At 35.0% G+C, this 15560-nt stretch overlaps 1 protein-coding gene across 8 annotated transcripts in view; it reads left to right on the forward strand.

Annotated features, from left to right (window-relative positions):
- TSC22D2 (TSC22 domain family member 2) overlaps positions 1-15560 on the forward strand; it is a 51341-nt gene that overhangs the window by 9347 nt on the left and 26434 nt on the right. For 2 of the 8 annotated variants that reach the window (XR_001305966.3, XM_001925630.8), the window contains exon 2: positions 5650-5721. The exons of 4 other annotated variants lie outside the window; for them this stretch is intronic. Coding sequence is in view for 1 of the 4 variants with exons in the window: in XM_001925630.8 (XP_001925665.5) it covers positions 5650-5721 (72 nt within the window). In the remaining 3 variants the exon portion in view is untranslated. Of the gene's footprint in view, positions 1-5649; positions 8858-9097; positions 11140-15560 lie in introns of those variants that run through there. 2 more of the 8 variants (XR_014824173.1, XR_014824174.1) reach the window with 2 other exon arrangements.

Genomic DNA, 15560 nt, shown 5'->3' on the forward strand with positions numbered 1-15560 from the left:
ATCCTTTGACATTGCTACAAATCATACCAAGAGTCTTCAGTTTTGATCTAAATGTGTACTTACACAACATGGTTGTGATCAAAGAAAAGGAGGCATTGTTTCAGGCCAGAAAAGTCATGATGTAGTAAGTGGTATAGCAAATTGTGTTTTAACCCTGGCCTTTCCACTGCTTGGCTGATTTCTTTGGTCAGGTCATTTAACTTTGTTGATTTTTCCTCATTGGTAAAATTAGAATTTTAGTCTTTGGTTGAATTTTAAGATTTCCTAAGTATAAGTCCATATATAGACATGTTTCAAGAGAGATCCGCCAACTTAAACTTTTCCCTGTCAAACCCCAGGCTATTATGTGGCCCCCCAAAAAAATGGAGTTCACAAATACTCCTTAAGTAGGTCGAATGCCCAGGAAAGCATTTAAAGTGGCAGTATGTCAATCATTCAACTTTGTGCTCTCTGAGTAGTAAGACCATCCTGCCCTCCAGGATGTCAAGCTATATGAAACTAATTATCATTTGTACACTTTGTTATACATTAGAGGCTGCAGTGGGATAAATTTAAGGTTCTAGTGGAAACAAATTTAGGACATTAAGTCAGATTGGTATAGCGAGGAAGTTGGCTGATTTCTGTTTAAAATTAATTTTCTGAATAGGTAATAAATATACTTAGATCAAAATTCAAAATATATGAGTATAAATTGAAAGCCTCTCTGCCACGTCTATCCTCTAGACACCCAGTTTATGTCCTCAGAAGCAACCCATTATTACTTTTGTATGCTTCTGAAGCTAACTCTTGAGTCTTAAAAGAGTCACTGATGAAAGAAGAGGGTGATTGTCTAAGTAGAAGGAGAAGGCAGTTTTGTGTAAAAAAAAAAATGTAGAAAAGTGAGATTATATCAGATTTGGAGCATGTTGTGATAATTTGGTAGTAACCAGAGTAAAGGGCTTAAATGTGAAGGAAAGAAATTGAGATTTTTGTCATTTAAGTTTATGGTTGCTGTTAAAGGTGTTTCTTGTAGCTTTTTTTGTTAAAATAGTATGTATCTTGGAACCATTTTAGTACCCTTTTCAGTGACTTATATTTTTAATTAAAATCTTATGATAAAATTGTGTATAAGGAAGTCGTAGGAGAGCTCTGAGACCCAGAGGTGGAATTCTCATCCAATAGAATGTACTAAATAGTTTGGTATACCTGGCTCTAAGTATTATATGCCTCAGTATTACCTTAATAATGATGAAATACTTGGTATATGTTAAGATACTCTAACAGAAGTTGATTTTTGTACAGCATAATTTAGAAACTATAATTCTATATTAAACACAGACCAGGCTTAATTGTTTTAGACCCTATGTTTATGTAATCTCATTTATCTTTTCAGCAAAGGTAATGAGTGTTTTTCTCCCCTTTTTTATGGATCAAGGAAACTTGAGGCTCTCAGGATGGGAGTCACTCAAAGCATAGGGTCAGATTTAGGCCTCCGACTCTGAAGCCAGAGCTCTTGAATATTCCCATAGTTAGTTTTGTTTTATTATTTTGCTGACTATAAGATGGAGGAAGGGAATGCTACTGTCGTCACTGATTTGTAGTTGTTACCTTTTACCTAAAGGATATAAAATCCATAGATGATAATGTTGGATGGCCCTTGCACCTCTGCTTATTGTTTATCTTTGGTTTCTATTTAGAGATACCTGAAGTTGCATTTTGATATGAGAGAAGAAAAAGGTATTTGCTGAATTCAGGGCTCATGTACTTCATCCCTTAAGCTTCAGTAGTTTTTGTAGCTTAGTTTTGAAGTATGATACATGCATATGTTTTCCCTCCCTATTATAGTTACCCTACAAAGATAGTGTCTTAGTTTAGCAGATAGACATTCGTCACATTTAAATTACTTTCTCATGTACCACTTTCATGTACTTGGTAGTTAACATGACAGACTAGTCAGAAAACAGCATTTTCCTTTAGGTGGCTAAAATCGAGAATACACCACAGCTCAGTCTTCTAAGAAGTGCTTCATTGGTTTTGTATTTAGATTAGTAGTTTACATTGACATCAAATATGTTGTTAGAAAACTGGTTTCAAATTATATTTATTGAGCAGAAGAGAATTTGACCAAAGCTGCATAAAATTCAATATTTCTTTCTAATTTTTAATATGTCAGTTGTTTTTTGGTGCCTTCAGATTTCCTAGGCTTTAAACTTGAAATTATCCCCATTAACAGTGTTTTCCTTGGACTCTTAATTTCCTCAGTTTTATGCCTTTCCAAAAGAGAAGTCTTTGATTATTAAGCCCTTCAGTATTTACAAATGCTCTTTTGAAGTTCTTGACCAACCAAGTTTCACAGACTTGGCTCCTTTAATCACTGAATGGTAATCAGTGTTTTAAGAATAATTGTTGCTATTTGCTAAAAAATCTCCCAGTTTATGGATAACATCCCAGCTTAAGTGTCCAGAAACCAAAAATTTCATATCTTTATAATAAGGCTATCTAAATGTTTATCCTTGGAATCTCAACTATTTAAAAAATTCTATCGTACATAGATTTTATAACTGCATATGGCTTCTTCATTTTGAATATATATGTAAAAAGAGATTTTTAACTGCCAGCTTTTGCAGTTTAAGTGTATTTGCTGACATGTTCTAGAGACTTTAGGTCCATTTATAGTGTTTTACTTCACAGATTTTTTTTTCGCCCCCAAGATACATGACTAACTGCAAATATGTTCTTTTTTCACTTCTACATTTGACTTATGAGAATCATTTCATTATTAGAATCTATGCTGTAACAATACTGAATTTCATGACTTAAAGTCATATGACTTTATTTGAAACCAATTATTTGCATATGAATTTGATTTGAGTTAAATACATATGTATATACGAACCTAACTGTATTTTTCAAAAAATCAAGGAATCTGAGGTTCTTTTAAAGAATATCACCCTTAAGGAGTTCTCCTGTGGCACAGTGGGGTAAGGATCCAGCATTGTCACAACATAGCCTAGGTCACTGCTGTGGCATGGGTTCAGTTGCTGACCCCAGAACTTCAATATGTCATAGATGCAGCAAAAAAAAAAAAAAAAAAAAAAAAGAAAGAATATCACCCTTAAAAATATATTGTAAATATTCTTTAATGAATTTTAAATTCCAAACTTGCAATATAACTTCCAAATTTACTCATTGTTATTCTCTTGTATTTGCTACCTTCCTCTTTGAGTCACCCTGTTCATTTTAAACCCAAGGTCTCCAAACAGATTTGTGTAAACAGCAAACTTGTTCCCATATGGTCTTGGGTGAGTCTGATAAAAATAAATAATAAATAAATAAGCCAAATTGAGTTTTCAGGAGTTCCCGTCATGGCTCAGTGGTTGACGGATCCAACTGGGAACCATGAGGTTGCGGGTTCGTTCCCTGGCCTTGCTCAGTGGGTTAAAGATCCAGCGTTGTCATGAGCTGTGGTGTAGGTTGCAGATGAGGCTCAGATCCCGAGTTGCTGTTGCTGTGGCTCAGGCGTAGGCCAGCAGCTACAGCTCCGATTATACCCCTAGCCTGGGAGCAGCCCTAGAAATGGCAAAAAAGACCAAAAAAAAAATTGAATTTTCAGTTGGTTTAATTGGCTTTCATTTAATGTAGTAGACTGATTTTCTAAGTACAGTGAAAAAAGGGGGCCTGACCAGTACATCTTGAGAGGATACAAACTGTTAAATAAGCAATAGTTAGCAACTCGTTAATTCTTGGTATTAGTAGGTCCCGTCAGTGTCTTTGATTGCCTTAGACCTAATCAACAGAAAAATTGAGAAGCAATTAAAGAATAGAAAGGAGTTGAAGTAGGGGAGGAAAAAAGTACACATACTGAAGACTCTTAATTAATCAAACAGTTGTTTTGGTGGCACACTGGCATCTATTATCTATCTGCCTTTCCCAGTTCTAGATCTTCTAAAAGGTACTCTACTGGTTCAAATTAAAAATGCCTTCTAGAAAATATTTTTTTAAAAATTCAATAGGAGTTCCCATTGTGGCTCAGTGGTAACAAACCTGACTATATCCATGAGGATGTGGGTTCGATCCCTGGCCCCCCTCAGTGGGTTAAGGATCCAGCATTACCAAGGATGTGTCCCTAAAAAGACAAAAAAATAATTTTCTTCTCTAAAAATGGATAGTATATCTTAATCTGAGTTTTGAAATCATGGAACTCTATTGAGTGAGTGTTTTGTTTGATGATCATTGATACATAATTGATATTCCAATAGAACTTGGAAATTAGCTTTCTTGATATACTATTAAGATATTGCAGTATCTACTACTACAATAGTATGTACTAATACAATACTGCAGACTCTCCTAGGACACCAGTTAGGGTCTCAGACTTGCCATGTTGTATCTGAACTTCATTTTGATAAAAATAATAGCTGTCATTTATTGGACATTGGCTGAACACCAGAAGTTTTATATATCGTCTCAGTTCTTGAACCACCCTGCAAGGCTAGATAGTAACATCACCATTTAACTGATAAAAAGACAGACCTAGAGAGGTTAAAATTTAACTCTGCTGTAGCATAGTGGTTTAAGAACATAAACTCTGGGACCAGACTGACAGTTAACTAGCTCTGTGACATGAGGCAAGTTACTTCTATCTGTGCGATGATAATAATAATAGCACCTATCTCTTAGGATGATTGTAGTATTGAGTTAATAAATGTAAAACACTTGGAATAGTGTCTGATATATTATCAGCACATATATTCTTAGCTTGCTGCTGCTGTTCTGCTGCAGTACAGGTCAAAAATTTTAAAAGCAGTGTGGCAAGTTTTTGTTAGTTCCCTAATGTACTGGGGTTGGGAGTGGGGGAGATCATGGAAATATGCTGAGGTGGAGGGGGAACCGTTAAAAAAGAGCAGGTTTGTCAAAAAGTTAATCCCCTGAGAAAACACTCCTGAGATGTGCAGTGAAACAAGCATTCTGGGATCTTGCCCCATCAAGATTCTATAGTTAGGTCCCTAGGGAATGTGTCTCCAGGGAATAGTAGATGGATGGTTATTAAGGTGTTTAAGCCTTTACCCCTTAAAGGGGCACTGTACAAATCAAGAAATTAGAAAACTGCCCTCCCATTGCAACACCTTTTTTTTTTTTTTTTTTTTTGCCCTAACCTGGAGAAACTGCACATAAATAAATGAATTCCGAAAGTGGAAATTGTGTCGAGTTCAACCTATCAAAACCCTATCAAATAGATCCTATGAAGAATTTTTATACTATGAAGATATAGCTTCACTTATTTTGTGTGAATACTGTACTTGAGAACAGTTTTTTAAACTGCTAAATGTGTAGGGATTTATAAAGGCATTTGATATAGAATAATGATTAGGGTATAATCTGGTCACATTCATATGTATATAAATGTATATACACACACACAACTGGGTGCTAGTAAATATTTGATCTGTATTACCCCTTTCTTTTAGAACTGTGATCCTAAATTGTCAAGGTCTACTGGATTTTGTCCAGTTTTTAAATTTCTTTTGAAATGTTTTTAATCAAGCTTATGTGTTTTTATCTCTTTTTATTAATGCAGTTACACTGTATTAGAAATCTAAAATCTTCAGTCTTCCATCATTTTACTGTACTTTCTCAACCTCATTTCCATTTGATTCTTGGATCTCACAGGAATCCTTCAACTGCTTTCTACCAAGCGTTCCATTTGAACACGATTCAGGAATCAAAGAACCTCTGGGATAGGTATGAATACTTACATATGGATGCATACATGTAAAAATGTATGCATGAATTGAATTGCTTTGCACTGTACTGGTTTCTCATTATTGAAACTGATCTTTATTATTTTAGTGGGTGGGGGAGATCACTTGGTATCTAGCATGGAACAAAGCAGCAAAATAAACCAAAAGGACAATCTATATTTTAAACAGAATATAAACCTACTTTTCTTTTTACTGCACTTGCATTTCTTTGAAGGACATATTCTGTTGGACTTGATTACATGAAATATCCACATATCCACTTGTTTATGTCTATTTAATGTTAAAATATAGTCTATAAAATAAACTACCTACAGTTATTTTAATTTTGTGCTATTTTATATGATTTTCGGTAAAAGCTTTAGTGATTCAAAGCAAAATGTTATTTCATATTAGGAAATTGGAGGAGGGAAAAGACGTATCAAAGTGGGAGTCTTTGTTTAATTCTTGGCAAGAAACTTTAACTTCAAGCTTGTTTGCTAGAATTCACTAGATCTACATTACTGTTTTATAAACCCCTAAAACAGCTTGTTTTCTCACAGAAATGTTATATAAATTATATTTTTAACTTTTTAAAATATAGAATGAAATCTTGGAGTTCACGTATGACAACAGATACTTTGGTTTATCTTTCTGCTTAATGCACATTTTAAGTAGTATATGCTCTGTTCACTTATTTTGCTGAATATTAGCACTCCATCATTCTGTATCTAGTTAATAGAAGTTGAGTGCAAACAGTGTATTTAAAATTCACACAAACCTTTGTTAGATTCTTCTAACTCTGGCTGACAGTGCATTTGTTTCCTTTGGCATAGTTTGGATAACACTCACGGACACTACACCGTCTCTTTCATTAGAATATATTATTTCTTAGTGCATGTACATGTCATGTTAAGACATGGTCTACATTGCCTAGAAATGATAACAGTCAATTCTTAGGCTTGACTTGCTTGTATGTGTTACTCAAATTTTCTAACAAACTGTCTTTCTGGTGATGCATCCCTTACTTAACTAAAAGTATTTTTAAATGGTTACTTGTAGAACAAGAAGTTTTAAAATGTATAGTACTTTGTTTATAAATTCAGTTTTTAAATTATACAGCTATAGCAATATAAATTAAGATAAATGTAAATTGTGGCATGAAACAAGCATGAGAGTTCACTCATTTAAATGACGAAATAGATGAAGCCAGGGTGAGTACTTCAGGGTATACTTTATACTTTTCCCTTAGAAAAAGGAAAAATAGCACTCTAGAAGTGTAATAGAATAGTTTTTAGATACGTGGTAATTTATTTCAAATAGCTAACTTTTATCAGCTGCCGTGACATCAATATGAATGATACCTGTTATTTTCATCAAAACAATGTGGAAAAGTTTGAGCTTTATTTCTTATAATTTGGATCTGATATTAAAAGATTTCTTTTTCATTATAAAGCAGCTGATCATTTGTTACAGCTTACATACTCCTTATGTATTTTCTTTTTTTAGATACCAGAAACATTTAAGGAATCAGTATCTGTAGTTTCTGGTGGGTTGAAAATATTTTCTCTTCTCCTGGGAGTCTCTTATGTAGAACCGAAGAAATTTAACAGACACTGGTCTATAGTGTGTTAGTGCTAAAATATAATCAGGACTTATATTCTAGATTAGCCATTCTTCACTGTAAGTTGGCATGTTGGTACCAAATTGACAAGCCCAACCCAGTAGAAAGTGGTAGCTTTCTTTTAGCTTTTCACCTAGCTTAATTACTTTTAAATTGATAAGAGCAGTAGTGTCTGGCTTTATTAATAGGTTATTATCTAATAAAGTTTTGTGGGACTGTTTTTTCTTTTTCATTGCAGTTGGGTTGAAGATTTATGTGTATTAAGCTCAGAAAAACATCTCACCAAATTTCTTTGTTTTTTACTATTGCAAATTTAGGGCTTTCTTAAAATTTTATTGATAATTTGGCAAATCATGTTTTTCAAAGGTGATTCTATTAAATAGAACCGTTCAGGGATTTAAGGGACTATGAATTCTATTATCTCCTTACTTTGAGGTATAAATTTCCCTATCACTGTCATTAGATACTGTATTTCAGGCTTCTATTTATGAAATCTTGGAAATCATTCTCAGTAAGGGCAGCTTTTAAGCCCTGTGCCGGTTTTTATTAAATTTGACCTAGATATCTGAAGATCCTTGGTTTTGCCTTACTTGAAAGACCGGGATATTTTTTTTCCCAGGATTCTTTTAGCAGACTATCTTTTAATCAAAATATAAGTAACTAGTATACCTTTCTCACGTTGACTTAGAGCTCTCTAATGGTCTCTTTTTCTCCCCCATTTAAAATAGAATTAGCAGGTTAATGTGGCTCAGCAGTTAACGAGCATGACTAGCATCCATGAGGATGCGGGTTCTATCCCTAGCCTCGTTCCGTGGATAGGGATCCGGCGTTGCTGTGGCTGTAGAGTAGGCCAGTGGCTACAGCTCCGATTCGACCCCTAGCCTGAGAACCTCCATATGCTGTGGGTGCGGCCCTAAAAAGACAAAAGGGCAAAATAATAATAATAATAATAATAGAATTAGCAAATTGAGAAGCTTTCCCTTATCTACTTCTGCCTATATATAGATATTCTCTCTTTCCATTGATATCCAGTGCTTTTATTTAGTTGTGCTGAAGTCAAAGCTACTCTCAAGCCTTCCTTTCCCTTTTTCTATAGATGCCATCGTTCTTTTCTCTCTTCCCATTTGTCATTTACAGATTCCTAGGGAATCCTTCAGCTTAAACCGTCACCAAATGTAAGAACAATGGATACTGATAGCTAAAATGATACAACTTTTTCTTAGGAAGCCAAAATTATCTAAACTATTTATTACAGTGAATACTATAGCTTCCATTTTTATCTTCCTGGAGATTATCTTACTCTTCAGAAAACTTTTAAGCCCTGTGGTAGTTTTTAGTGATATCCTAGCCTATTGTCATTTCAGAATAGTGACTTTAAAATTTGACCTTTTATTTTTTTTCCCTCATTTTAGGGCCGAATCCGCAGCATATGGAAGCTCCCAGGCTAGGGATTGAATCAGAGCTGCAGCTGCTGGCCTACACCACAGTACAATGATGCAGGATCTGAGCCACATCTGTGATCTACACCACAGCTCACAGCAATGCCAGATCCTTAACCCACTGAGCAAGGCCAGGGATCAAACCTGCATCCTCAAAGATACTAGTTGGATTCTTGACCTGCTAGGCCACAATGGGGACTCTGTTATTTTTCTTCTTGAAAGAACAGCTTTTCAAGGGAGTTCCTGTCATGGCTCGGTGGTTAACAAATCTGACTAGGAACCATGAGGTTGCGGGTTTGATCCCTGGCCTCGCTCAGTGGGTTAGGATCCGGCGTTGCCGTGAGCTGTGGTATAGGTCGAAGATGCGGCTTGGATCCCGAGTTGCTGTAGCTCTGGCGTAGGCCGGCTGCTACAGCTCCAATTAGACCCCTAGCCTGGGAACCTCCATATGCCGAGGGAGCAGCCCTAGAAAAGGCAAAAAGACAAACAAAAAAAAGAACAGCTTTTCAAACAGTTTTTGGCATTGCTTTGTTAAATTGACATAATTGGTTTAGAAACCTTTCCTGATGATCACTGGGGAGCAGCAGGCTCTCATTGGGAGTTGTTTGTCTAAAAAAGGTAAGGGTAAGAATTTATAACAAACATTTTTTACTCTCTTGGAAATATCAGGTCAAAGGAGTACTAGAGGGAGAAACTCTGGTAAACTAAAGGAAGAAATTGGTAGTTTGTAAGGATCTGCTCTTATTGATAAACACTTAAAAGTGTTTCTGCCTTAATGAAGAAAAGACAAATGCAATTAGCAAATGAGAGTAACAGTTGCTAGGTGCACCATCTCCTTGAATCAGCCTGTCCTTCCTAATGGTTGCGCCAATATTTAAAGATAAATGAATAAGGAAAGTAGTATGCATGGACTGTTAACTTAAAACGAATGTCTAAGTAAGGTTCTGGTATGTTTTCTACCAGGTACTTGATGATTTCCGTTAAATTAAGTCCATTTTTATAGTGATTATTTACTTAAGTGTCTATCTAGCTTCAAAATTATTGTATTAAAATGTTCTTGCTAAGTAATCTGAAGTATTTTATGTTAGAAAAGGCAGCCAATATTTCATAAAGTTGTTTTCTATGAGATTTCATTTTTGAAGTTAGGAGTGAATCAGAATTAAATTAGTTGCATGAGACAATTTATTTTTGTTTCACTTATTCTCCAGAAAGCTTGGATATATTATTAAAGTTTAATTTGTATCAGAAAAGGACACCATTGATTAATGCACAGCTCAAACTGAACATATCTGTGTAACCAGATCAAGATACAGTATTGTGAGCTCTTTCATGACTTCTTCATGCCCCCTTCCTATTTCCCCTCCTGTATCTTTGCTTCCAGTAGGTAGAATCATACACTGTGTATTTTGTATCTGTCCTCTTTTATGCAGTATTATGTTTGAGATTCATCTCTATGGTTCTTTATAGCTATAGATCTGAACTATATAATTTTAAAGAATCATCATGGAACGTACTTGTTAAAGATTATTATGGTCAGATGGTCTCTCCTAATAATTATACTGTTAAGTGCCTTGAGGATATGAGCCCAGACTGTTATGTAACCATGCTGAACATATTTCCTAAGAATTTTTCCCTAGTATTTATATTGCCTGATTACATTTTGACCAGTTCCAATTAAGGGCATCCAATAGAGGATAACCAGAGATGCTAAAAATTAGAGGACAAAATTTTAATGGCCTATCGCCTTTTTAGGACTGAATCTCAAATTTAGATGAAAACCTGAGAGCGTGCTTATAAAATATTCAGATGACATTAAAGCAGGAAATCATAGCTATTATTGGATTATAGCATTTGTAAATTTAACAGTCTTGAAGTATGTGCAGAAATTTGAGAGAGTGTAAGAATGTGTATGTAAATTCAGGAAGGTTAAAACTTAGGTTGAATAGGTAGTAGAAGTATTAGTTGACTGCATTTTATAGTATTGGTTAGCAAGTGACAAGCCTGCCGCAAAAGCTAATGTTATCTGAGGGAATATTTATGTAACTATAGTCAATAGGAAAAATGGTGACAAACCTATTGTACTCCATTTCTGCAGGATAGTTACTTTAAATATAAAGCTTTCTTTATATTCCACTTGGACAGCCAGGTGGGTGTTTCAACAGGCAGGCATGTGCTTACTTTTGAAAGGAGATGGGACCCCTGGAAAATAGTCTTACCATCACTAGAAATAATAAAGGTGTCTTCCTGTTAATCAGGAATGTTGACTTTGAAGTTTCGGTCTAATTATTTTTAAAATCCCTACTGTGTGGAGTTTTAATTTAAAGGAAAGAGGAGTTTTAGTTCTAAAAGAAAAAAGAAAGGAGGTAAGAAATTTTGGAATTGATCTACTTTACTTCTGTTTTGTATTTGCTGCCCATGATTATCAGAAAACCTCAAGAGTTGTGTATTTGCTTAAGGAAAGAATTCCCTTGTCAGAAGCAATTAAGTGGTGGCCACAAATAGGGAAAACAGTGAGTTAGGTCTTAATATGGAAAAAGGTGAGAATATCAACACATGATTAAAAGTGATAATTATCATTTAAAATTTAAGCATTACATGCTTCTCAAGCACGGCTGGAAGGATTGGTCAAGTTTTTGTTAAGAGGTAGCTTTTTGAGTTGAAACCTAAAGGTGATTAGAATTTGGTCACACAGAGGTTAAGAACTGAGGGAAAAGGCACATTCCAGCTAGAGGAAATACTGTGAACCACTGTGGAAATACAGGGCATGTGTGATAAGGACGGTTAAATTTGAAATACATTTTCAAAATGTGTTTGTGGGGGCTTAAAACATTTGAAAGACAACAGCGAAGAGATGGTGGATTGGATAGAGACTAAAGATATTAGAAAGGTAATGAAGGCCTGAACTAAGCAATGGAGATGAGGAAAGAGTGGTTATCAGAAGACTGGAATTAAACAGTTTTGCTACTGATTGGACCTGATAGGGAAGCAGTCAAATTCAACTCCACTCCAGGGTGTTAAACCTAATTAAGGGATTGATGGTACCATTAGTAAGTTTTGGTGATATAAGTGTTTTGGGAAGGAGAAAAGAGTGATGAGATTTTGTTTCTAGCTACTTTGGGATGAGTTGAAGAGCCAGGAAATAGTCAAGGTGGAAATATTTAAGAGCACAGCTTTAGCTGCAAACCTGCAGCTTGGTAGGGAAGTTAAGGCTAAAAGAGATTGAAGAATCTTTTCTTTGTTTGTTTATTTTTATTTTGTTTTGGAGTTCAAGCTTTAGGAAAGGCTAACATTTCCTAGGAGCAGAGTAGGATAAAAGGGTCAAGCCAGGACCTTGGGCAACACTACCAATATTTAGAGGACAGGAGAAACTTGAAGAAGATGAGTGAGTGGTCTTAGAGACTAGAATATTCTGAGAATATTATTTCCTAACCAAAAAGATGGGAAAATGCTTGAATCTCTATTTTGAGAAAAAATCAAATTTACAGAAAAATAGCAAGAGTAATACAGTTGATCCTTGATCAGTGCAGGAACTAGAGGGATGCCAGCCTTCTATGTAGTTGAAAATCCCTTTGGAGTTCCTGTCATGGCACAGTGGAGATGAATCTGCACTTGATCTTAGCCAAAAGGCCGAGAAGCAATGGAGAGATGAATCTGACTAGGAACCACGAGGTTGCCGGTTTGATCCCTGGCCTTGCTCAGTAGGTCAAGGATCTGGCCTTGACATGAGCTGTAGTGTAGGTCTCAGACGAGGCTTGGATCCTGTGTGGCTGTGGCGTAGGCCACCGGTTACAGCTCTGATTAGACCCCTAGCCTGGGTACCTCTGTATGCCATAGGTGCAGCCCTAAAAAGACCAAAAACAAACCAAAAAACCCAGAAAATCCCTTTAAGAGTAAGTTGCAGTAGCATGTCCGTTAATTAACCCTAAAATACTTTAATATATGTTTATAAGTACTTCATTTGTATTAGTCTTCTCTAAAATTGCTTAATATTCACCAAAAAAAGTAAGTGCTAATATTCTGGATGAACTAATACTTCTGCCTAGCTAGTCTGTGTTATAGAAGTTGGGAAAGAGAGGAAAGGGAGGACTGCCTAAAATTCAGCTAAAACAACTACTAGGATTGAAGAAATTTTTAAGAGGAATCTTTTATTTCTCAAAGTTTAGGAAGGGGTGGCAAGGAAAGGCAAACCTGTGGATATAAATATGGGTATATCCCTTAGAATAGAAATTGAGGTATATTCATTTACCAACTTTTTCTGTGTGATTTTTATGCATATGTATTAAGTTGAGATTTTAATTATCTTGAGTTGGGGAAAGTAATATAATTCGAAGACATTTTTACTCACTGCTTGGGTTTACAAATATCCTTTATGGTCTGTTGTATCCTTCTAATTTTTTTCTAATAGTTGTCTAAGATGGATTGTCTGCTGCCAGATTTTTAACCATATATCTGTAGGTCATTGTTTGAAGTGCTGTTTTAGTGAATCCTAAGCATTTCTTCTCTCAGCTTTTCTGTGGGTAGCTGAAGTGGACACTTAACATGTTGATAATGTTTTCAGCATGTAACTAGACTTCAGAATTGGTGGTGAGAAATTACTGTTAGCTGCTTATCCATTATTCTGTGCTTCTGCTCCTTCTGTTCATGTGCTTACCACCTTCCCCTTTGGTTAGTAAATTTTCTCCACCAGCCTACTCTGAGAGGTCATGATAATTATTTTCAGGATGAAATTTGAGAAGCAGTTTTAAAACATGGAAACAGAAACTTGTGTGTATAATTTGTTAAACTCATGTTTTCCTACAGAATCTAGAACTCTGTAGCAGAGCTTTTTAAGAACCAACTCTTACTGAACGTGTTCAAAGGAAAAGGAAATTTAAATATAGCCTGAAATTAATGAATCAGAACACATGTATAACATCTCTTTGGGGTTTTTTCCACTATAGTTCTTAACAGTTTAAAATATGAACTCATACCTCTTCTATGGTTTAAACCTAAAGATAGTTTGGGGATCCTATTGAAAGGAAATATTAAATGGAATTATTGTAATATTTTGTTTTCACTAAGATTTGCGTTGGTAGGTAGTTGGATGAGAGAAATGACTATATTCTGCTTCTTCCCCATGTGTGTGCACTCATACTAATAACTAATATTCTAAATCATGCAAATCAGGAAATGTATTAGATGTTTGTGATTGATATAGAGCATTTAAATGCATTAACTTACAAAAAAATAGATTCTGTGTTTAGGTTTCACTTGACTACTTCTAAAATATTTTTCATACTTGACAAATAAATTTTAAATAGGTGTTAATGATTTGGAATGAACATTCATTGATCAGTATCCTCAAGAAATAGCATTTTTATGCTGTTTTGTTTCTCATCATAGTTTGAAGATCCTTGGTTTACAAATACTAAAAAGATTTGGAAGGTGCTTGTTGTATTTTTTTCCATTTTCAATTGTGATATTTGGCCCAGAAATAGTGGTGTGCTAATATCAAGATAAGATATTCTCTCTCTAGATCTACACACTGTTAGAAGGGGAACAAGAAGGGAAAAAGAGTTGTGTCTAATCTCACTCCTATTCTCAGTGACTATTAACCATTAATCTTCAGAAAATTTGTGTTTACAGCAGCTGTTTCTATCTTAGATATCTCTAACTTAGTCCAGAAAATGTTGCTAAATGTATGGGATGGTGATAAGGTAGTTTGTTTCAAGAAGTTAGATATTAACTCTTAACGTGTACTATGTGATGTTATCTTTAAGAAGTTATATTTCCTTTATATTAGTTAACTATTGCTAATAAAAGCTCAGAATCAAATACACAGCTTAACAAGACCTGCAGGACCTTTTTGTATATATTTGAGTAATGTGTAACTGGCTTCCACTAAACTTTGTCTTTCATTTTTATCTTCTTCCACCCCAATTTCAATTTCCTTTTTTTTTTTTCTATCCTCTATATGCTGTTTCTGCTTTTGAAAGAAAGAGGTGTATAAATCATTTGTGAATAAATATGATCTATTAAAATATCTATAACCCCAGAGTTCCCACTGTGGCACTACAGAATCAGCAGCATCTTGAGAGCACTGGGACACAGGTTCGGTCCCTGGTCCAGCACAGTGGGCTAAGGATTCGGTGTTGCCTCAGCTGAGCCTTAGGTTGCACCTGCAGCTCGGATCTGATCCCCAGCCCAGGAACACCACATGCTGAGGGGTGGCCAAAAAAGAATAAGAAAAAAGAAAAAAAAAATCTATAGCATACTTCGTTAGAGCTTTTTCAAAGTTATTTCAGTGAAATTCTTTAAGCTACCTGTTTTGCGTATCTTCCACCAATAGGTGCATTTGATATAATGTGCTAAACACTTTTTTTCATGTTTAACATAACTGTCTTATATCTTGGCTCAACCACAGATATGTGGCTTCCTGTAATTGTGTTATGTCTTTTTATATGTGAATTTCTTGGAAGACTATCTTTTCAGTGTTCTTATTCTATGTAGGTACATTCGGACTAATTTTTTTCATACATTTTCTTTGATATTTCTAGCCTCATTTTTCCAGTATATATGGAAAAACTCTATGTAATTTATCAGGGGTTTATGCAGGGTTGCTCCATTTTCCTCTTTTCTCCATGAAATAAATAAGCATTTCTGACCGTTAGAGAAGCAATCATTGGTTTATACACTATCTAGGATAAAACAACTAGTGAACTTTTTAAAGAAATGTGGTTTACATTTTGAAAGTGAAATTTTGTACCAAAAAAAAAAAAAACTAAGTGTATTCATTCAAAT

Source organism: Sus scrofa, chromosome 13 (genome assembly GCF_054392235.1).
Source record: "Sus scrofa isolate SSC_HxYL_T2T_F1_AM1 chromosome 13, Sscrofa_HxYL_maternal_Yorkshire_Landrace_v2.0, whole genome shotgun sequence".
Taxonomy (NCBI): Eukaryota; Metazoa; Chordata; class Mammalia; order Artiodactyla; family Suidae; genus Sus; species Sus scrofa.